This window comes from Eleginops maclovinus, chromosome 3 (assembly GCF_036324505.1).
Source record: "Eleginops maclovinus isolate JMC-PN-2008 ecotype Puerto Natales chromosome 3, JC_Emac_rtc_rv5, whole genome shotgun sequence".
Taxonomy (NCBI): Eukaryota; Metazoa; Chordata; class Actinopteri; order Perciformes; family Eleginopidae; genus Eleginops; species Eleginops maclovinus.
This window is the reverse complement of record NC_086351.1, coordinates 7,117,657-7,142,232: the sequence shown is the minus strand read 5'-3', so window position 1 is coordinate 7,142,232 and position 24,576 is coordinate 7,117,657. Positions and strand designations below refer to the sequence as shown.

Below are 24,576 nucleotides of genomic sequence, written 5' to 3'. Positions count from 1 at the left end.
CTTGTTTCCTTCAATCAGGATGACTGGCAACGTGCATTGGTCTGACACCTCAGATACACACAGCTCTGCAGCTTCCTCTACTTATATTATAACTCAGGAAAGGAGAGAAGTGGCTGTGGTTCAGATTTTCCACATTAGCCCTCAAGGTGAACTTAAAAGAAGTTGTTTTCTCCTGTGCAGCAGTGGAGTTTACTGACAGGACAGAGGTGTTACTGTCAGAGAGCCGTCAGTCACAGACAGTTAACCAAACTTTTATATCCTTTCCTGCGGCAGTCCCACATTTCCGGCACTTGAAATATGTTGTAACTGTAGCATTTGGCTGATGAAAATTAATGCAATGATACAAGTTATATTCAAAACTTTCATATCTGTCACCTGGAAATACCTCTACATTTCTGTAATGGCAGATGTTTTCAGGCTCCTTCAAAGAGAGAAAAGCGATTAGAGACTTAATGCTAACATAAGCAAAGCATCTCTTGGCTTCATATTGGGTTTAATTTATAATAGTGGTAACAATCTACTTATTTCACTCACAAAAACACATATTTCCCCAGAAGTTAATCTATTACTTTGTATCACAAACTGTGTTTAGCCTCTCTGAAATCCAATCGATATCACTGATTGGTTTCGCATTACAAACAAGAGTCAAAACAATCGAACCAGTTCTTTTAGGTACATGTATGATTTTAAAAAAAGATGTTCAAGGAGCAAAAGGGGCCACATAGTCTTTTAAACTTCCTTAAAACTTTTGGTAAATGATATGTATAAACACGCACACTCAATCTTCAAATCTCAGTATAAACAGGGGAAGAGCCAATGGTGAAATGTTCCACCATATTGACGTAGGCTTTAAATAAAAGAAGGCTCATCTGAAATCCTCAGTGTGCATGTGGAGATCTGTCTGAATACAAACTGCTCTGAGTGCCTTTTTACTACCTCATCCTCTGCAGAGAGTGAGTAAGACGCACCTCACAGTCCTATAAATGAATAACAAGTAAATTCACTTTTATTTTCAAAACTGGAGTCGCTTAATTTACTGAATTGATTGCACTCAATTTTCTTTTGAGATGTGTATATTCATTTATTTTATGTTACTCAAATTAAAATGTATACCGAGCATCTAAGGTAAGAAAACATTTGGGATGAATATAGTTAAGAGAAGAAAAATAGAATATACCCTTAATCGTCCCACAGAGGGGAAATGTACATTCTGCATTTGACCCATCCTAGTGTTAGGAGCATTGGGCTGCAATTATGCACGGATCCCGAAGAGTCTTTCCGGGATCGAACCAGTGACCTTCCAGTTCCCAAGACAAATCCCTATGGATTTCACCACCACCACCCCTAGCAAGGAAAACAAAATAATCAAAAAAGGAAATGTTTATTATTCCTGTACAGTATTTATTTTAAACAAGTAAATTGATTATTTACAGGACCAAATTGTACATGTATGGAGACTCATTCAAAGGAAAAGGTTTACACATTTAATTACATGAAAGCTCTTTTTTGTTTTGACGCTTAATCACCAAATCAACATTTCTGTCCTGAATGATAAAACATGAGAAAGCCTTGGGCATGAGAGTGAACAGAAACTTTTGTTATGCTCAAAGTTTCTTTTCTTTGCATCGACTTCATCAAATTCAGAAAGATGAGCTCATGCAAGCAAATAACAAGATGCTTTTTGTTAAGATTACAAGAAAACAAGTCTGAAACAAATCAAGTATTGGAATGACAGTCACGTCTCGGAGTCTTTGAGTCGGTATACTGTGGGGAGTTCAGTCCTCACATATTCCGTGTTCAGACAATATGTACACAGTGCATGTCTTTTTTTTTCATAAATATCCCAAGCTCTGTGTTCTTGTAGCTGTCTTTCACTTGACAGACACACTCTTTTTATGATCGTTTTTTGCCTGTTTTCATTCCCTCTGTGCCATGTTTCTGTCGTTTTTCAGTCTTCTCTGACATATTTCTTGTCTATAATTTCTCAGGAGGCTGGCTCATCAGTGGTCCAAATCATCTGCCCCGCCACTTACTTTGTATCAACACTGAGGACTGTCTCCTCGACTTTCTCACCTCTGATCTCAAACCTCAAACCAAAGTCAGGTGTTTATGCTTTTTTAACTTGACAGTTGGCTCTCCGTATCTCTCCAGCTCTCAGCAGTGCAAGATCTTAATGAAGGCTTTGCGAAACTCGATGTTGAAGGTGGTGTAGATGACAGGGTTGACGGCGCTGTTGAGGTAGCCCAGCCAGGTGACGGCGCTGTAAAGCGAGGGCGAGATACAGCAGCTCCTGCAGTGGGCCTTCAGCACATGGGTCAGGAAGAAAGGCAGCCAACAGATGATGAACACGCCTTGGAAACGGGGACAGGAAGTACATTAAAGGAGAAACGCATTTTAAGGGAACGTAATTAATGAAAAATCCTGCTAACTACTGCATTTTAATTTCACACAAAACCATAAAACTACTGAAATAATTCATGAATAGATAAAGAGGCAGCACTGTGTGTGTTTTCAGGGAGCCTATCTACATGTTTTTGCAGTATATATAGTTTATCATTTCTGTGTGTATGTTATTTCAGTTTTGTGCTTAGACTTGAAATTGTTGGGAACATATTAGCATTTAGGAATCAAAGTGAACCTAAATATGTATAGCAATGACTGGATGGTGTTAACTTGCATGTTTTAGATAGTTTGAGGGACCTTTCTCATTGGGTGTTTCTTTGTGAGTGTGATTTGGACCTCCAACACAGCTGTGGACCATCATTCATTGTGTGTTGTTGAAATATCTTTAAAAAAAGGTTCCTTTTTCATAGAGACTTTTATTCAATAAAGCTCTTTAACTCTATAAATTATCTTAGCTGTTGCCTCTCCTGTTACACTTTCCCAGGCAGGCAAACAGCCTTGAGGCCTTTAACATTCACTCCCCACAGCTGAGTCTTAATATGACCCTGCTTTTCTGAATGCAGAGTCATAAAACAAACAATTCTTCAGACAAAGTTGACGCACAGTGAGAGAGAACAGTAAGGACATCTGGGAGTCCAGCCTGTGAGGTGGATATGTCCCTTTGGCTCTCTCTGGTAGGGAGAGAACATTTCTAGTATCTTGTCGTAATCTTGATTGTTCTCTTAAAGGTGCCATAGAAAGCATCTATCTGGTATTTGAAATTATTCTCTGATGTCTACAAAGAAGGTCTATAACTTTGGTTGATCCAAAAAATGTCTAGATGCGGTTTTACAGGCCCGTTTACAACCCTATGATTTGGTCCTAGAATGAAACAAGCTGAATTGCCTTATTTGGGGGCTCATTTAAATAATTAGGACGAGCTCTGTTCTGATTGACTGGTTTACAAGGAGCAATCCATCGCTGCCTCAGAGCCCACAGAAGTAGTGAAGTTTGCGAAACTGTGAGAGATGAACCATGGAGGCTATTGGCATCCAATCTTACATGTTTGAGCCTTTATCGGAGGAGGAAACTGATGAATTTGAAGAACAGCCAGTTGGTCAGAGGTTGGGGAGCAACGTTACAGAGTGGGAAGTGTTAGCCTTAGTGTTTCCAGCAGCTGGTGTATGCAAATGTTGGTTCTTGACTACCGTGTGTGACGTCACACACAGGGATTGTTGTAATTCGCCCGTTTTACCGCTCTGATATGCATATTCATGATTTGCAAGTGAAGGAGGAAACAATGGTGTTTGAGGTTCACGGTATGTCAGTTCAATGAACCGAACTCTCCTTATTCAACTATGCCAAGATAAATACAGTTTTCCATTCTATGGCACCTTTAAGCAGTAGTTAAATATTGAGTAGGAAGCAAGAGAAATCAGAGTTGGTTGGGCAGAGGTTGTGTCACTACGGTGTCTCAGTATAAGTCTTCATGTATTTAAATGATCTGATTGTGACTTCCAATAAATCTTCAGTGTCTGACAACGGTTCAAAGCTCTCCTGTGTTCTCCATGTGTTCTGCTTCTTTGTCTTAAAAAAATAAACATATAAACATTGAACTCTACAAATATGGAAGGCATTTGTTTCATTATATTTGCACAAAATGATATCGATAGCTTCAGACTCTAGTGAATACAATATTATAAACATCCTCACCTAGCACGATAGCGAGCATCTGCGTCGCCTTCCGCTCCTTCTGCTGTGACAGCCTCCCCCTAACCCTCTCCTTGGTGATCCCCCATTTATCTCTGCCTCTGCTGCGCTCCCTCCATCCCTCACGGCCCCTCATGCCGTCCTCGAGGGTCGGGGGTCGAGGCATCAGGGCCGATCGTGTCACAGTGGAGGGAAGAATCGGGGCGGGTCCGACTGAGATGGCCAGGGAGATCCTGCCCCGTCCCGAATGGGAGGAGGTTTGTGGAGCGGGAGTAGGAGCCAGGCTTTGCTCCATCTGCGGCAGGAACTGACCCGGCTCCACTTCGAGCGGGTGGACCATCGCTTCCTTTACCAGGGTCTGACACACAGAGAGGGAGGGAGGAGGGTGGTGAGGGAGGTAAGCACCGGGGGACGACCGAAGGTGTGGATGCTTGATAAAGAGGAACCGAAGGAGATTGAATCGGACATTAGTCGATGGTAAAGGCAGAAGCAGGAAGTAAGCAAGCAGATCATCGGTGGAGAAGCAACAGACTGCATGACGAAAATCAGAAGAGTGATGCTGAGACTCACCACTTTCTTACGCTGGGGGCCTGCGGTGGCCGGCCTCAGGATAAGAGTGCACAACTTCACATCCTCTGGCTGTGTGCACTTATTCTGAAAAGAAAGGAGGCGGAATATAAAACATAATCCTCGGAAAAGCCCAAATGGTATTAGAATTTTGTCATTTTCAGTATTTGGAGAGCAGACAACATGTTTTTATGATAAAAGCACATCAACAGAAACCCTTTTTATAGTAATAACATACCAACAAACCTTTCTATTAAGGGTAGCTCAAATTAGTTTAGGTATTTTATTACATGTAAGCAAAAGCATAAGTCAACACATCGGTGTATAATATAATATAATATAATGTAATATAATATAATATATAATATAATAAGCCTTCAAGTAAAGTGTATGAAGCACATCACTGTAAAAGAGGGCTGCAGCAACAGCATTCAAAATATCCCAGTGTTTATTGACCCTGAGCTGACAGATATTGTTTATTTGACAGAAACTCAATAAACTAATTATTGTTGTTTCCACTATTCAAATATTGTATTGGTTATTGACATTTAATATATTTTACTGTGGAAATAACTCCCTCGTATTTCTTTTTTAAATTTGAAAAGCCCAGCAGACAAATAAAAAAACTGGAGTTAGGCACTAAAATAACAAAGCAGATATCCAGAAAGTGTTGAGAATTGAGTTTAAACATCTTCAAGCTGAAAGAAGCTCATACAGTATATTTGATGGAGAGTGTCAGAGGGTTTAAAATATGGATGTTGGAAAGGCAATCTTTTCAATTGATATTTCAGCTCATGAGAGTTAAGGACTTGTTTTGGTACAGTTAATGTTGGTGCAGGCCAGTGGGTCAGCTATCACTACCAATATCGGCTGGAAGAAAAATGGGAAAACACAAAGAGTCTATACAATGAAAAGCTAAAAAATAATCTAAACACTTGTTTCCAGTTTACTATACTTGTGGATTTATACCTTCCTATGTTGGTGACTGTCTCCGGCCCCAGCCCCGCCTTGCGTGAGCAGGCCATGTCTGCGCCGGGGGGCGGTGCGTCTGCCTCGCTTGCGCAGCACCACGCAGATCTGCGCATACACCAGCAACGTCACGATGAAGGGAACGTAGAAGGAGGCCACGGATGAGTACACCACGAAGGCCGGATCGGCAAAGCTGCATGAGGTGCCTTCCCGGCTGGCTAATGCAGGGAGGAAGAAGGGTAAAATGTAACAAAAATGTTGAATGTTGAAATTGTTTTATGTTTTGCCAATCTCAGCTTCTTTTCAAAAATATGAGTAAACACACTTATTCCCTATATGCCATTCTCATGACATGACACTGTTTTAAATATAAAATACTAGTCTTTTTTCCCAACATGTCTAACCATAGTTAGATTTAAAGAAAGACAACCCAAAAGCTGAGGTCACAGCAGATGCTAAAATAATCCCACCAAGCTGTATTTAGTCACCCGTTTAAACTGTAGAATATATGACATGTTCTTCATAAGCAGATGCAGTTGTCATGAGTTTTGGATTTATAACATTTAATTTATTAAAAGTAAGAGATCTTTAGGCAACATAGATTTTCCTCCTGCTGTTTCCGATTGGAGCTGCATTCTTTACACAAACATGGATTAGCAGTCCTTAAAATGCTCACAAAATATGGAAATTTAAACTTCTACAATTCCATAGAAAATGATCTGCTGATGAAGACCGCCTGCTAGATGGACGGTGCTTAAATATTAGAGTGCATCTTCCATGATTCATTTCATACAAACATTGTCGAAAGTGCATTATCTACACAAGAAGTAACACTCAAATAATGTTCCGTAATCTATAGGCGACCTGTTACCGAGGATATCTTTTAATAACACAGTGTCTTTCTGTGTCTTGACCCAAAACAGATAAAACCGACTCTGTCAAACTAATTTTCTGCTCGTTCTCAAGTGGTCTGCTTTCAGTGCGAGCCCATTCAGAGTGTCTCCTCACAGCTCCGGAAGAACATCTTCACTCTTGATCCTTTTGTGAACAACAAATGAATAGAGGATTGTGTATGCTACTGACGTCACCTGTCATTCCCAAGATGAGGACAACACAGAGGAAAATGATTGAACGCTCTGTTTGTCTGTGCTTATAGAAACTGTGGATATAAGTCTGCTGTCTCAGTGATGTTAGGGTTGGCTGATTGGACACATGGACAGATGGATCAGGATAATGTAGAGTCTATTTGTGCATAAGGAAGTGTGTATGCTGCTCTGAAAGTGAGTTAAATAACAGCTCAGAGGACCATTAAGGAAACTACCAAGTAAGGTAAACATCCCTTAACAGCTGTGAACCATGAAAGACCCAATCTCCCACTTTGAAATAAGCTCAGCAGATGTATCGTTTCTTTTTGGGATTGTTTAATTAGAAAGACTTGGCCAGGTGAAACGATATATTTTTTAATGAATAATAATCATTTTCGCTCTGCCACTCCGGGTTTCACTGAGCACTAAAGCTGCGGTCCAATAGAGCAGGTAGTATCTAAGTGCTAGGATAAAAGCTAGTCGAACTGCTAATAAAAGGTGCTTGAATGCCTCCTTTTATATTTTTCTTTTCAGCACTGAGTATACAGCATATTGGAGCATCCCAATGCCCACAGCTCCATGTGGTAGCAACATCACTTACCATTCAACCACAGCCGTGGACTGTGCAGTGGGGGTGGAGCTATCAACATTGAACTAAGTGGCTTGTCGGTGCAACCTTTATGTCCGTGCTAGATTACGGTGGTGTCGTCTTTAGGAATGCATCCTCTAAATGTCACCGTTCTTTGGGTACTGTCTACCATGGGGCCCTGAGATTTATTACAAACATTAAGCACCATTGTTTCTTGTATCCTCGGGTGTTGGATGTGTGTGCGCTGACCACCTGTAGACCAAACCATTGGCAAATCTTTATTGATAAGGCTATTATTGGTGTTCTTCCACAGTAAGTATGGATTTATATCCTTCGTAAAAGTACGGGAACTCATTGGCTTTGCTCCGAGAACTTGTTTTTTCTTACTGTCCCAAAAGTCCACACTGTGCTGGGGAAAAGGTTGTTTAGTTATACTGCTCTATTTGCTTGAAACCAGCTGCAATCCGAGCTGAAACTCAGGGAGTCTCTCTTAACACATTTTTTTAGTGCTTATTACTGACCGAGAAGCTGGCAACTCTGTCTAGCTGCGTTGAATGATGACATCTCTGATTGTGACTTTAATAAGTTCCCAGTTCTTGTTTTTAAATGTGTTGTTTGTACCTGTGCTGCTGCCTATCTTGGCCTACCACTTGTATAATAGTTTTTTGAAATCTCAATGAGACTTCTCCTGGTTAAATAAAGGTTGAATAAATAAATGGGTGTCGAGTTGAGAGCCAGCTGTTACCTGTGTTGTTTAATCCAAACAGCAAAGGGCAGGAGATTGCAAAAGAGAGGAACCACACCACAGCAATCATCACCGCCACCCTCCTCCTGGAGCTGTATCTGGTGTTGTAGAGCATCGGCATGGCCACTGCTGTGTACCTGCAATCACACACACAAAGAGATGCAAAAAAGCCGAAAACATCTTAGCATGCCTCTCACTCACACACTCATGTTGCCTGCAGTTGAACACATTTTTATGTGGAGTTAACACCTATCAATGCTTCCTCAGACTTTATTATCCCAGCTTCATGTTCAAACATATTTTAAAGTAAACTCGCGCAGTTGATACAGAACGCCGTCAAACAGATTGTCACGTTTCCCCTCAGAGACAAACTGTCACGGCCTGTTTCACTGCCACAAGTACACAAATCACCAACACACCTGCCAGCATGTCAAAAGGAGGGAAGCGTCTTCTCCTTTAAGAACGCAGGTTTGTGTATTCTACTCTAGAGAACTGCTGTATTTCTGACTAAGAGCAAAACACAGAGCTACCAAGGACACTAGATCTGAGACTCCCCTTTAGAATAGATTTATTTTTCAGGAAGTCTTTTATAGTTTTTGCTATGGGGCCTGACCTGCAGAGTTCAATCCCTTCACCAGACTGCATGAAGTTGTTGAGATGTATAAAAATATATTTTGTGCACTATCAAACTGCTGCAGACCTAAGCTTCTTGTTGCAAGTTTCCAGTGACCAAGTTTAGCAGCTTGTCAGAAAAACATGCCAGCATCGCTAAACATAAATGATGACTCTTACTTTTTTGAGTTGGTTTCTTCATGGTTGAATGCACTCATTGTAAGTTGCTTTGGATAAAGGCGTCAGCTAAATGAGATGTAATGTAAATGTAATGTAATAACCTCAGAGGCATAATTCTGATGGATTGGACTATTTGAAAGCAGTTCTCGATGCCCATGCCTACACACCGTGACATCTCATTCCCATTTGTGTCAAACCATGCTGTACAGAGCTCAGCCAATGAGAAATAATGACCTTATTTGGGTTTATGCTAATTGCTTTCTGTCACCCACGTAGGACGTCTCTGTATATATAAAAAACTCTTGGTCTGGTGTGGATGTAAGCACCCTCACATCAATGTTGTCATCACTTTAACCTTGCAGTGACTGTTTTAAATTAAATTGCTCAGACAGGAAGGCAATACAAGTTTCTAAATGTGAGTATGTTTTCTCGTTTACGGCTCTGACAATGCAATTAGACTCTATTGACTGCTATTCCACCAAATTACTGGTCAATGGTCAATGCGTCATTTTGTCACAGTAATTAGAGTGTCTGGTCACTTCCCATTAAGGCCGAAGGTGAAACACCACACCATTAGACACAGTCTCCTTGATCTACGCAGAACAAAGTCTAATGGCTGCAGAGCAGATGGCATTGTAAAAGACGCAGTTTGCAGTTTCCTGCTGAAAGACAACCATATGACGACAGGATGTGAGGTGACTGTCCAATTGCAGGACAGATTTATATTTTAAGTATTTAGTTTGTGTTTTTTATTTCAGGCATGTGTGTTGCCAGCACTTTCCATAGCCCAACCCCAGCACCAATCAACATCAAGATGAGGGGAGAGTACAAAGTTAAGAAATCACTTATTGATTCTCTGTCATCTTTGCTGTCTCTGTTCTCGTTCTTGATGAAAATGACGGTGTAATTCCTGTGATTTTCTCAAATAAAAAAAAGAGAGAGAAAGAAGAGGAGAGTGTGGGTTTGTTGTACGTTCAGTGAATGTTTAAATGACAGAGTAAAGTTAAATGAAGAACTCACCTGTCGATGCTGATGGCACAGAGGTTGAGGATGCTGGCAGTGCACATCATGACGTCCAGCGTGAGCAGGATGTCACAGTGGATGAGACTGAAGCGCCACTCTCCCACCACCTTCAACAAAACAAACACGGATATTAAAACAGATTTTCTTCACTTCCATTTTTAACTTCTGTAGTTTTCAGCATGAACGCAATTCCTTTACTGGCTTTTCCCTTGTGGACCAGTGTTAATATTACCCAGGATGCATCACTCACAGGTATTCACTATTTAATTATCATTTCTTTCTCTTTACTGTCGACCATAATGAATTAATTCAGTGAGCCAGTTTACTCAGAGCAAATTTTCTTTTATCACCAATTTCACAAAGAAAAGGTTATGTTTTTAGGTTGACGCTTAGCTATATGTAGTAGTTTGTATTTTGCCGAGAAATATTAATTGTCTTGGAGAAATTGTATGAAATTGTCAACCATTGTCCAAACCAAAATTACATTTCTACAGACTTTCTATTATTGAGTCAAACTTTGTATGTGTTTCTGTAACCACATGCCTAAAGAAAACATCTGTGAGAATTTGTTTATAATTCCCTAAACTTAATGAGTAAATTCACGGTTTCTTTCTATTCTATCTTAGAGCCTAATTTAATCAGGAAATTATTCAGCCACATTTTGATTTCACCATTTTTGGAGCAGCAATACCAAATATATGCCAAACCAGTATTCTAAGCAGATAACTCTTTTTTTGTTTTGTTAACTAATCATCTCTGGGATTTCAGTCTATCTGCCAGACAGAATGAGATATATGGATATGAGCCCTCAGGCTCCGGGAAATTGTGAGTTGCAGAGATGGTAGAAACTATTAAAGCTGCAACACGATCGGAGCGTTGAAGGACGCAGCATAGAAGGCTCAGGGAAGATCGATGCTAATGAGGGCGGAAAGCATTTGAAATTGTTGTAGCAGAATATAATTAAGTTTATGGCAATATGACAGGCTGTTTGTTTTGCACATTGTAAATGCAATGTCTTCAGGTGATCATATTCCCCCATTCATATTCCTCTTATTCCCAACCTTGACTCTTCCAGGGAAGCTGTGTGGTTTGTTACAGAGCTCTCAGTCGATGACAGAAAATTAATCTGCAAATATTTTGATAATGGTTTTTACAAGATGTGCTGCTTTTCTTTGTCTAATGTGATAGGTCAACACTATGGCCTTGTGACATGGTCTCGTGATGGGCTTTTTCCACTAATTCCTGAAATGTAATCAAGGCAAGGCAAGTTTATTAGCAGAGCATCTTTCAACACAAGGCAATTCAAAGCTCTTTACAACAAACCTCAGCCTGGATTTAAAAGAAGTTTGAGCGGACATGCAGTTTTCTGGTAGTTTGTTCCAGACATATGGAGCATAATCACTGAAAGCTGCCTCTCCATATTTGGTTCTGACTCTGGGGACAGAAAGCAGACCCGTCGCAGAAGACCTGAGAGTTCTGGATGGTTCATATTGTAGAAGGAGAATAGAAATGCTTACTAATTGATTTAAGGCTCTATAAGGACTTATCAATGATCTACAATGGACATAATTATAAATTGCAGTCTTGGTTTGTTACATCACTTTTGTTAAAGCACCAATCTGCATTTAATTGCCATTTGCAACAAAAGAATGTTCTTTAATTGCTCTTAACCATGACGTTCCTTCAATTGTTTTGAACGTGTTGAAATGGAAACAAACCCTTAGTGAGACGAGCATACAATCCACATATTTTTATCTACTGTTAGTTCCCAATGCCTAAAGCTGAGGGTGTGTTCCTTTGGTCAGGGGATCAATGATCATACAGAAACACAATAAATCAATACAAGCACACAAAAGAGCACGCACACCTCCAGGTAGACGCCCCAGGGCATGACCAGCGTGGCCAGCAGCAGGTCGGACACGGCCAGCGAGACGATGAGGTAGTTGGTAGTGGTCTGCAGAGCGCGCTCCCGCGACACCGCCACGCACACCAGCACGTTCCCGAACACCACGCAGAAGATCAGGAGCACCAGCAGCACCGCGTAGAAGTTATAGGGAGGAGAGGAGGCCGACAGAGAAGTGGTGCAGTTAGGCGACGACAGCGAGGAGGAAGGGGAGAAGGGAATGGGGGAGTATGAAGGGCCATGGGTGACAAAGTGGGAGACATTGTGCTCAAAGGAAGAGAGAGGGAAGGAGGGAGGGGAGGTTTCGGTTGAGTCGTTGAGGGAAGTCATGGTGTGGCTCCAGTGGACATGGTCAGGCTGAAAGATTGATGACAGAGGAAGAACGTTATGACCCTGAGAGTCTTTAAGGAGCCAATCGATACAGCGTTTCACAATACATCAAACAAAGATTGTGAATCTGACATCAGAGAGATCTTTAAAAATGTTAATGGGGCCCCATTCATTTCCGAGAGAGAGAGAGAGAGAGAGAGTGAGTGAGTGAGTGAGTGAGTGAGTGAGTGAGTGAGTGAGTGAGTGAGTGAGTGAGTGAGTGAGTGAGTGAGTGAGTGAGTGAGTGAGTGTGAGTGAGAGTGAGAGAGAGAATTTAGTAGGGCGAATTCGACTGCATATTGCCTATACCAACAATTTCCATATTTTATTTTCAGGGTCATACCAAAAATGTGACTCGAAAGATGAAAGATGCACAAACATTTAGAAAAATATATTACCTTGAGAAAATCAAATGAGTGACCTGTTAATAAAGGCTCCCCCAAAAGCAGCTGTTCTTCCTCTAGATACAACATGAGCCTCTCATTAAGTATTTCAGAATACTGTGTGGTGTATTAAATCTATTCAAATGTACAGGTTATTAAATCGTTCATATACGTTTAGGCACTCTCAGAGGTCATAGAGAGTGCAGAGAGGAGGTTGTTTAGAAAGTCCCATCTGGGGTGCCATAGGATGTTGCATAACAACCTCTGGAATACGTCAGAGGGCCTCCAAGGATGAGTAAGAGAAATACATGTTGGAAGAATCTCTCCTTTGGTCACACACACACATTGGACACGCACACACATTTTCTCCTATAAATTGCATGCACAAAGAGAGCTTGGGGGGACTTCCACAATTGGCTCTGGGAAACTCGTATTGCCCGTGTTGGTGTATGATACTATGCTGTTTGTATTAAACCTTATATATACAAGCTGGTGTCTTCGGAGACTTCTTCATCATCTTCACAAACATCGCTACAGATATACCTCAACCGCTTGTCAAATGTACTCTTAAGGCTGATCTCTGAGTTATTTAACGGCACCCTGTGGTCCCAACTTGGTGTTTTTGGCAATGGGGTTATAAAATATGTATGCCACAAAGATGGTGTTTCGTCAAAATCAAAACATGTTCAAATAATCCACAAAAAATATTAAATATTTACACAATTCTACGCAGTGAAAAAGATCCTCTCTAGATCTCTACAAGGTCTTGTTAGCCACTTGTTCTAATGAGGTCATTTTAAAGAAGTAACTTAAATTCATGCTGGGAGGGAAACTACTCTTACTGCTATTTTTACAAATAAAATCAGTTGCAATACTGGTAAAACTAAGGCTTTGAAGTACCAACGGTCAACATTAGTTTTAAAGTAAAAGTTATACTGAATATGTTGCCTTGCTTTGTATATTTTCTTTCTCTAGATGTTTTAAATAGGGTTTGCTATCTTGGAAACAAGCAAACGTTCACTTGAACACATTATAAATAAAAACGTTGCACATAATTGCAATTTCTTTTAAACAAATACACTTACCACGTGCCAACAATGTTCCTAGTTGCCAGCCACTGCAACCTTAAACTCCCCTGCAGCCCTAAAGCACTTCCATGATGTTCTCTTGTACTTCACAGATTACAACTCTTAACAAGTTTCTGCTGCCATGTGTGGATCATGCGTTCAACTAAGAGGGATGTAATTTGTAAGGCCCTGGAGCACGAAACCAACCGAATGACTCTTGATAACAATGCTTCATACTGCCACCAGTGGTTAAAAGTGTACCTATATCCTGTGTCATTCCATGAATCTATTGCTGTTATAACTCATCATCGCTGTGGGTTTTTTCATTCATTAACTGCAGTCTGAACACCAAATTCTCCCCCTGGGTCATTAGAGACCAATTCTGTAATCTACTTAATAGAACAATTGGTTTAATTGAATTTGTGTCCATTGGGGGTAGCTCAGGAAAGCTCTCCTGACGATTAGAAAAGCAAATGTTGTTTAGAGGTTTAATCCACATTTTGGAGGGAATTGGCAGCAAACAGTTGGACCATCGAATAATTAATTATCTTGCGATTGATGTTTGAGGAGTTTTCTTCTTTAAATATGCTTTTAAACTCTTTTCTCTTGACTATGAAACTATTTTATCCATAAAAAACGTCAGATCCAAGGTCAGCCTCTTTTCTGCAAAAAGGACCAAACTACAAACAATTTACAGTGGCGTTTGAAACCTAAAAAGATGTTTTTCAAACTATAGTTTCATTTTAGATCTATTCAGAAACAGATTTCTATGGAGAATTGTTTTTAATGAGAAGTATGGCATGCAGAGACCCACATTCATTCTCTCAGTTACTTTGATCTAAAGCCAAAGAGTGAGGATGCCTCTGCGAAGGAGTACAGCATCCTTCAGACAACCTGATCCTGTCCTAAATATATAGCCCTATAAAAGCAAACAACATTTGATGGCTCGCATTGTCGCCGCGTTTAGCTGATAAATATTGTTCACAGTAAGATAAAACACTGAAACACCAATATGATTTATGAGATCATCTGCGGAAAAAAGGGCAAACTCCTGAATAAAACTCTCCATTAGCTACTGAAGGCTCCTGCAGAGAGGAGACATGATGAGGATATATGAGCTCTTCCCCTCTCTTATCCCTCTATCTTTATGCTCCGACACACTCCAACAATCAGCATGCAAAAAGCTGCATGCAATATTTATCATTGACAAGAAGTTGTCTACCGACTCGGAATATTTTTCCCGAATGATCTTATCCCTCATTCCCAAGGTAATGAGAATCTTCAGTGAGAATAACTCCACCCCCATCTCACAGTGCATATCACCTGTCTTTCTCTGTGAACACATGTCCAAAATTAGCTAAAAGAAATCAGTAATCTGAAGCACTCTGACGCTATCAGCACATGTATTGATTTCACACAGCTGGATATTGATTAAATGAAAGGCTTAAACAGATGTTATTATAGAGGTCAGTCCAATTGCAACAGGAGGCAGCAGGGTGTTGGACTGATGGGGGGGGGGGGTGTTCATCTAAAGAAGGTCTTTTGAAGTCAAGAACGCAATTCTGGGTCTGCTTAAGTACCTTCAGTATTGGGGGTCGGGTAATGCTGCTAAAAGGCTAGAATAAAAACTAAAACTACTAGAAAAAGCACTCAGTATTGGAAACGTTTGAAAAGCCTGCACTATGTATGTGGAATGTATTCTTCTGGCACGTAAGAGTGATTGAAAGTACACTGCCCGGCCAAAAAAAAAGGTCCCAAGCCTGTGGGGAGCAGTGCTATGATCTGGGGTTGCTGCAGTTGGTCTGGTCTAGGTTCAGCAACGTTATGTGCCCAAAGAATGAGGTCAGCTGACTACCTAAATATACTGAATGACCAGGTTATTCCATCAATGGAGTTTTTCTTCCCTGATGGCACGGGCATGTTCCAAGAGGACAATGCCAGGATCCATCGCGCTCAAATTGTGAAAGAGTGGTTCAGGGAGCACAAGACATCATTTTCACACATGGATTGACCACCACAGAGTCCAGACCTGAACCCGATTGAGAATCTTTGGGATGTGGTAGAGAATCTCCCATCATCAATACAAGATCTCTAATGCAACTCTGGACAGAAATAAATGTTGTGACATTGCAGAAGCTTGTGGAAACGATGCCACAGCTGATGCGTGCCGTAATCAAAGCTAAAAGCGGTCCAACGAATATTAGAGTGTGTGACCTTTTTTTTTGGCCAGGCAGTGTATAAGAAAACGTTATCCAAACAACCACAGATAGCAGATTTCATTTGGGTGATTCATGACAAAAAGCAAACGTATTTTATTACAAAAAATGTGCAGCAAAGTGAGCTTGAGTCGATTAGCAGAAATCAGCAACCTTTTGATAATGGATTATCTGCTGAGTCATTTTCAAGCAGCTTTGTTTGTCTTATACTGTAGTAGACATATTGTTTTTTTAACACTACTGGATAAAGTGATAATGGAGGTTATCGTTAGTTGCACCGCCACACTGAATCACCTGTTTTTTAAGCAGAACTCAACAGCTTTTCTCACCTCAGTTTCCTTCATAAATCGGATAAAAGACGTCAATGAAATCCAGAGCAGGAAAAGTGAATAACAGACTGCAGCATTGCATGTTTAATAAGGCTTAAGGTCAAAGTAATCAGCAGAGAAGACAACTAATCAAACTGCGCTGTGGCATGCTTGGCCAAGAGCAGTTAGTGTGTTTTTCTCCCTAAAAATGGTTTCAAAACAAAACTAAAAGATGGGTACAATGAACTAGCTGAGAGGACTGCTGTGTATGTTCAGATGTTTTCCATGATTTTATTTTGTAGAGAGTTATTTTCTATGTGGTATTGTTTTGTAAGGATATTATGCTTTAACCAGGCTGACATTTAAAGCAACATTTAAATGAGAATTTAAGAAATCAGCATTACTTGGTAAATAAAAAGTAGTTTTTAAAACTCCGAATATAACGTCGCTTTTGCAATCAACCTCGCCTCAATCCATTGAGTTTCTCCCACAGACTTGAATTACTTTCTGAAGCTCGGAAAACATCTGGGCTGTGGCTCACTTTGTTCTCTTTTGTTTGTTTGATAAGACAATGTTGCTCAGCTTTTTAATAAATGAGCTTTGAAATGCAGATGAAAGACTGTTGACAGGGTCCTTTAATACTCATTAAGTATTCCTTTCATATTACACAGCTTAGTTGAACACTCACTGATTCTGATTGCTCAGTTTGAACATTCCAGAGGTCTGCTATTTTTTGCTAGCATACGCAGCTAAGTAGGATGAGTTTTAAAAATGGCTAAGTCCATAGGAACTTGGCTCGGGAACCGGAAGGTCACCGGTTCAAGTCCCGGAAAGACCAAGTGTACCTGAGCAAGGCATCATTCCTTACACTACTCCGCAGGCGCCGTACGTAAAAGCACTACGATGGGTCAAATGCAAACTTCTGTGAAAGTCCCCTCTGTGGGATGAATAAAGGTATTCTGATTCTCATCATTCATGCTAGAGTGGAGGGGGGGGGGGGACATTGCCTAATGGGAGTTTGAATCCTTTTTCTTCTGTTTTTATTTTTAGACCAAACCCATTTTTGAAACGCATAATACATTCGATGTGTGAATGATATTGATTTAACTCTGTTAGTTATTGAAGGATATTAGAAAAACATAAGCTGAGTGGTAGTGAATGGCTGCAATGTCAAACACAGAAACCAGTCACAAAGAGTGAAAAAGAAGCAGAATAATGAAGAGCATATTTTACTGAAGGTCAGAGGCAACACATCAAGGCATCACTGAACATCTAAGATCACACTTTGATGTGAAAGGTTGATGCTCAGACTGGAAATGTCCCATAGCAACAATAAAGAAGAATTGGCCTAAGAAGAAAAACAACCCAAGACAGTCGTGGTAAAGAAAATGATAAAAACAAAATGCCCTTCAAGAGAGTCTCCTGTCTGATAAAAAAAACAGTTATTGCTTTGAGAGACATGGATATTTTAACATAACGTTAGGAATAATGATTTTTCCCAATGAATTCGTTTTACAATGCCCTTGGTTATGCTTTATTCATCTCTTATCAATCATGAGGAAGCTGCTGTTGTTTTGGTCAGATGTATTCAAATGACTGCAGCAACTTCTCTAAAATACATTAACTCGTTTGAAGGACAACATAACACACTGAAGGGACATCAAAGGCTCCAATTATCAACTTTGGTTTCTTCTTGATATTCCCCAACCTTTAAGTCCCCCCCCCCCCCTCCACTCAAAAATGTGATGTGGTTATTGTTGCTTGACTTGGATGTCTGATTTTCACTTTGTTACGTTTGACAATTAAAAACTGTTTTCACATTTGTGAGAAAAAACGTTTTTCTGTGCTAAAATTATTTTCTTAAAACATGTTTTGAGGATATTTTAAGCTTGTTTGAGTTTACCTAGAAGATCAGCATTACAAAAATAAATGTTCACTTCACCTTCAAACCACACAGCTGCTTTATGTGAAACTCTAGCTGATAAAATCACCCACATTTAGTCCGATTGCCTAAAAACGTACTTTCTAATTAACATATATTTCAATTATTCCACAAAATGCATGGTTAAGGAACAGAACGTTTTGAGTAATGCAGATGATAACAGCAAATTCTCCACATATTCTCCTTAATGAGCCTTATGTTTAAATGTAATTGTACAAAATGAGAAAACTTTCTCAGTGAGGTAATGTGGCGGAAAGTCGGAGGAAGTTGGCTGGGATGGAAACTTGTCCTATTACTTTTTGTTACCAATGAAGCGTTGTGCTCTTGAAAGCTCCTTTCAAACATGACTAACCTTAACGAAGTTTCCCAAACTTATTTGAATTCAACTTTGACATAAATAATGGCTAAGGAATTGCACATTATCCTGCATACTACAATGCTTTGTACATAAGAAATAAACTCGCAATATTTTGATTTAAAAGTCATTTTATTGATTTAAAAAGGATGGTTTTGTTTGAGCTGAGAGAAAAGAGTCTGTTGTGCTGATAACGGCTGGAACAGTGGCGTAATTTAAACTGACGGCAGCATTTATCGAGGTTTTCCATTCAATAGCCGTCCAAGAATGATTCACATTTTGTTTTCCATTAACCTGTCTTCAAACCCTGCTGAGTTAATGCTGTTTTCCCGCTAATGTTTACTTTTTCTTTTGTTGATTTCTCTGACGTCCAGCTGTCTCTCTCTTCACTCTTCTTCTCTTGCATCCTTTTTTTTCCTTTATTGGTGAATTTTGAATCCAAAGTTTTGTGCTCTTTATTATATAGATGGAAATAATGTAAACATACTGAAGTCCCTTGAATATCCTACTTAGCTGCGTATGCTAGCAAAAAATAGCAGACCTCTGGAATGTTCAAACTGAGCAATTAGAATCAATGAGTGTTCAACTAAGCTGTGTAATATGAAAGGAATACTTAATGAGTATTAAAGGACCCTGTAAACAGTCTTTCATCTGCATTTCAAAGCTCATTTATTAAAAAGCTGAGCAACATTGTCTTATCCAAACAAAAGAGAACAAAGAGAACCCACAGCCCAGATGTTTTCCGAGCTTCAGAAAGTAATTCAAGTCTGTGGGAGAAACTCAATGTATTGAGGCGAGGTTGATTGCAAAAGTGACGTTATATTCTGATTATTGTTTTGACAAAAAAACAACATGAAACACAAAAGATATGTTATTACAATAAAACTCATCTCCTCATTTTGAATGAAAGAAATGGGAAAATATTCTTTCTGTATATCAATACGTATTTTCACTGCAGTAGTTATTTCTCTGGATGTTATTTTGCTCTTCACATTATAACCTTTGCCTTCAGACAAGCAGCTGATGCAACAGTCAATCACCATATCAACTTCATCGCCTCAGGCTGAGCCTCTGGTCCACCATCTATTATTCTGTAACACACGTTTAAAAATGCATGTATGGTCTAGCACAAAACACTTTAATAACCATAGTGTGCCCTCCTGGACAAAACATATGTCTGCAAATACAAATAATGATGCAGCTAATTAAACACAATATGGTGCAAAGACATAAATCCTAAAGCACACTGAAAAAAACTGAAACGTCGTAAATGTATTATGTCAACACATTTCACAGAACTGTATTAGGTTAGTTGAAAGCAATAATATCAAGTTTAAATAAAATAGTAACTCAATCAACTCAATATTATTGTTTTCAACCAACCTAATACAGTCAACGTTTCAGTTTCTTCAGTGAGTGACGCTGGATAAGATATTTGTGTTGTGTTTTATTAATAACAAATGTAATCTTATCTTATTTCCTGTAATATGTCTAATCTCTTTTTATGTTATTAAACTTTAGTATCCTATCCTAGTTTGTCCATGATGAACTGACCTCTCCTTTCTTAAAGCCGTGTTGTCTGACGCCCTTTCTTTTCTTATTATCCCTTCAATAACATCGACAAGCCTTCGTTCGCCCATCTATTCCTCTTATCTGCTCTTCCCCCATTCTAATCTCCTGTTTTTCCTCCTCTGTTGCTCTTCTCCGGGGACTCTTGACAGGTCTATTACATCCTTGGCCTCCTCTGCCCCCCAACCCACTTGAAAAACAAAAAAGCACAGAAGACTCCTACAAATGTTGACCCCCGCTAAGCTGGCCTGCGATAAATCTTTCATTTCATTTCACTGAGCGCCAGGAATGAGTCGCGGCCACTGGGAATGATGTGGATGTTCGGCTGCAGTATAATCAGCTCTCTGCAGAGTTTGGGGCAGAAATTATTCACTGTTGTCTCGCAATCCTCAACCATCGTTTCTACTCTCTATCACTCCCAGAACTCCTTATGTTCCCATTTTCGCCAGTTTTTAACAAGCAGCCAGTGACTTTTGAAGAGAAATAGAATTGCAGGGCTGTATACGTCAAGTTACACAAGATAGAAAATTCAAGGAAACACAAGTTTGTTTTTCCCATAAAATGCCAATGCACCTCTATTTAGATCAATCAATCAAGCAATGAAAGACAGTAATGTTTTCCTGTGGCTATTTCTCAGAGATTCTGAGCATGAGGAGCTGTTCAAGACTACAGATGCTCAAAGAGATTTTTTCCCCAGTGCTGCTCTAAAACTGGGGAATATAAAGAGTAATATACAGTAAATCAGCAGCCAACGCAGAGCCATGGCATCCCTGGTAATGAAAAGACTTGTGCTGTGATTTGCGATACCTCATACTACACCTACAGTACTTAGTGGGTGACAAGGAGGAGATGGAGAGAAAAAGTCCTACCTTCACATCATTAGACTTAGGGAGCCAGCCGTCACATAGAGGTAAATTGAGTGAAGAGAAAGTGGATTTTTTTCCCCTCATCGTTAACTTAAAGTACAGGCTAGATATTGAGACTTACAATAATAATTTAGCTCCATCTAAACCTCTCCTAGGAAAAGTGATCTGCGACAGAACCGATAAAAGAGATGGAAATAAACGTAGAGGAACACAAAGAGGCTGCGAGGATCCCCTCTGTGATCTGATAAATGCCATCTCTTTGAATAACTTATCAAACAAAAAGCACTATAGTCTCTTCCTTATTGGATGATTAATAGAATAGAGAGGGAATCATTTGATCACCAAGTCGCACACGGAGAGTCCTCCACCCGGAGGCGAGGCTCCAAAGCAACCACAAGCATATTTTATTCAGGAAGCAATTATTGCATCTCTTTTTTTAAATGAGAGACTGCAGCTTTTGGAAGTTAGTTCCAAGTGATGTGTGCCTGATGTGCGCAGATTTATAATTAAATCACCACAAGAATTAAAATAACACACAACAGTGTTAGGGCTCTAAAGTGCTTCAGTGTGGTGTGTGTGAAAACAGGTGGATAACAACAAATTAAGTGTATTTATTTTCAAAATTAGACAATAATTTGTCTCATAACACAGATGGTAGAAAAACATTTAAGTGTCAGTATTAGGGCTGGCTGTTATTTGCACACTTTGCCACATGTCTAATTGTCAAATAAGTTCATTCTGCTCTTTTATATCTCACATTTCAGTCCATTGAATTTCATTATGTTTTATTTAACTGGGCTTCTTTACCTGAAAGAAATCCACCATGCCAAACTTTGCAGCCCTTTGGCCAGCAGAGGGTATCATAAATGAGAAACTTCATTAAACGATGAGGTTCTTTGACCGAAATGGAGGCAAGATGATTTTACAGCATCATTACGATGGAACCTTGGAGGATAACTATGTGAAGTACACCATCCTTTAATGAAAATGTTGAATTGGAAAACTGTCAAAGAGAATAGGGGATTTTTGTGCATGAAGGCAGTATTACTACCATCTGGAATATCTGCAGAAACATAATCAGATCAAGGGGAATTAAGGACATTTCACAGGCTGACAAAAAAAGCCATAACAACACAGAACATAGGTAAATGTTGTTTTTATTGTATAGGAATTATGCTTTGCTGACCAGTTATTGTTTGTATGAGCCCAACATTATGTTAGTGACATCTGTTATACTCTCTACGTTGTGTTTGGTTAAATACATTTCCACTTTTGTTTTTAAAATCATCTGTCTCTCTTTCTTTCTAATACATAGCCAATAACCCTTTTTTTGTGGCCAAATTTCGAAATTATTGTATTTTTAAAATCGTATATTCCAATTTCCAAATCACAAAGAACACATTTTTCAAACACACGTTCATTATCACTGCCATGTTTTGTTTTGCACCAGCAGAAACTTCTCAATTCTTCCACAACAAACCCCCTCATTAAAACGTGTACAATTCACAGCAAAAACGATCTTTAGAGACAGAAAATAAGCAACGAGTGTTATCTTAATGGACTGAACAGAACTCCCACATAACAATTAAACTCTGCTTTTTCAACCTCTTTTTTTTTTATTTTTAAAGCGTTTGAAACACTTACCGTTTCCCGGCAGAGCTGCTCACATCAGGTCCTCTCAGGAACAACACCGGTGTCGGTCAGGCTGCTGCCTCCCATCTCACAATTTACTGCCGAATCTCCCACCTTGACCTCGGGAAGGACGTTGTTTAAAGATCCACACCACACACACACTTACGCACACACAGACGCACTCGCTAAGTCCCCGCTGTCAGTCAGATGGTTTCCCTCCTCTCGGTGTTGGCGGAGCCGGGGGTCAGCGCGAGAGGTTCACACGAGGAGCAGGAGGAGGAGCAGGAGGAGGAGGATGGAGATATTTGGAAAAGATTAAAAGAGTGGGAGGTTTGATAAAGTTGTAGGAGATTAAAGGATGAGGAGGTTGGAGATAGTTGTAGGAGATTAAAGGAGGAGGAGGATGGTTTCGAGCAGTTTCTGTTGAAAAAATAATCTTCGCAGCAGAAATACCGTTACGCTATTGGCTGTGATGGAGCCAGCTTTATTTCACGTATGGGACATATGCACAAAAAGGAACAGTTCGACATTATGTACATGGGGGAGAGTTAGATCAATAATAGACTTCTCCCTATTCAAATCTCCACCTGAATGCGAGAAAACCAAACTTTCCAATAAAAGGAAGCCATTCATATCAATCTGCCACTCAACAAATGTGAAACAGAGGAAAAAACGAGACTTTTATCAAATGTTTCCAGTGAAAAATGATGGCCCATAGCCAAATAACATACAGTAGTAATACAAAATCTTCATTACAATTTCAATTACCTTGATCTACCACTAACTTAAGTTAAGGTGGAAACAGATTACTTCCATTTACTAGTAGGCTTTAGATTAAAAAAAAAGTGTCCATTGCAACTAGGTATGAATAAATAAAACTTAACTTCTCCTCATGTACACACAATATATTAAGTAACAGCAGCATTCTTTAGCAAGTTTAAAGTTGAATAACTTTAATAGAAAGCAATATGCAGAGCATCTTCAGTATACTGTAAAACCCTTGCCTGATATTACGGCTCTGATGCAACTCTCTGACATGTCTTATTAGTTTTTTCATTTAATGTGATGGTAATTCCTTTAATAGCAAAATTTAAAACACATAAGTTAAGCTCCAGAGATGTTAGTTGAACAGAAGTAAATGAGTCCATATGGCAAATCTGATTTCAAGACCTCAGGCAAGAAGACTGTCAAAGCTGTCATAACTTGCAATAAATCATAAAGAAATCTCAGTGGCATAGTCCCGCAAGCTGGCAATGCTAACCATCACTGATAGCTGGGGCCAAAGGGAAAAGCAAAATGAAAAATAAGAAACTGATTTAAAAAGAAACAAGAAAAAGAGCGCAAAGCATTGGTCTAAAAAGCTTTTGCTGAGAATGATCTTGGAATGTCTGCAAGACTACATAAAACACACTGATTAAGACAACTTCTTAAATATTGCTTTGATTGAGAAACAACATGAGCTCAAACAGATGTGTAAGTATAAGCAACAAATAAGTGATGGGATATTATAAATAAAACCACTACTTTCAATATCAAGTAGGTATGACCTCCGCCACCAGCTGCAACATTACAGTGGTCTGTACATTAATGCATCAATGAATAAAATATGTTTTGTACTACACTGAAATGTCTTCTTGCATAACACATCCTGTTACCTTTTGTATATTCTCACAGAAATATACTACTAATAAAATTGAGATTTTATGCATGATTTTGTACAATGTTTTTATTTTAATTTTAAAGTGGTCCAAATATGGTTTTCTGCATGTGCATGGTCTGCAAGGACTACAAATCCCAAAGTTCTCCCACCCCCCTGCCTGAAATGCCTCAATCTTAATCCTTTGTTAACTTTTGCAACATACTGACATCACTATGTAACACACACACTTCTATTGGACAGCATTCCTCTTGGCTAAGAGGCGGGACATCTCTAACTGTTGACCAATCACAACAGAGCCAGCCAGCTAACCAATCAAAGCAGACTGGACTCTGGTTTCATACAGAGGGTGAAAAGAGGTGCTGAAGCACGGGCAGTATGAGAACAATAAAGAGCTTTTTGAACATTAAAGCTTGTAAACAGGTCACAGAAGAGGCAACACAAATA

At 39.5% G+C, this 24,576-nt stretch overlaps 1 protein-coding gene across 2 annotated transcripts; it reads right to left on the bottom strand.

Annotated features, from left to right (window-relative positions):
- Nucleotides 1–1,121: 1,121 nt before the first annotated feature.
- Nucleotides 1,122–22,667, bottom strand: drd2l (dopamine receptor D2 like). 2 transcript variants are annotated; one of them, XM_063879558.1, is made up of 8 exons: nt 22,485–22,667; nt 11,730–12,122; nt 9,860–9,969; nt 8,048–8,184; nt 5,629–5,846; nt 4,663–4,746; nt 4,096–4,522; nt 1,122–2,351 (listed from the first exon to the last, which is right to left on the bottom strand). In XM_063879558.1, the coding sequence occupies exons 2-8, from the start codon at nt 12,093–12,095 to the stop codon at nt 2,155–2,157; spliced, it is 1,539 nt and encodes a 512-aa protein (XP_063735628.1). In that variant the 5' UTR covers nt 12,096–12,122; nt 22,485–22,667; the 3' UTR covers nt 1,122–2,154. The 2 variants fall into 2 exon arrangements, with proteins under 2 accessions (XP_063735628.1, XP_063735629.1); XM_063879559.1 differs by having other exon boundaries at nt 4,096–4,450.
- Nucleotides 22,668–24,576: the final 1,909 nt, after the last annotated feature.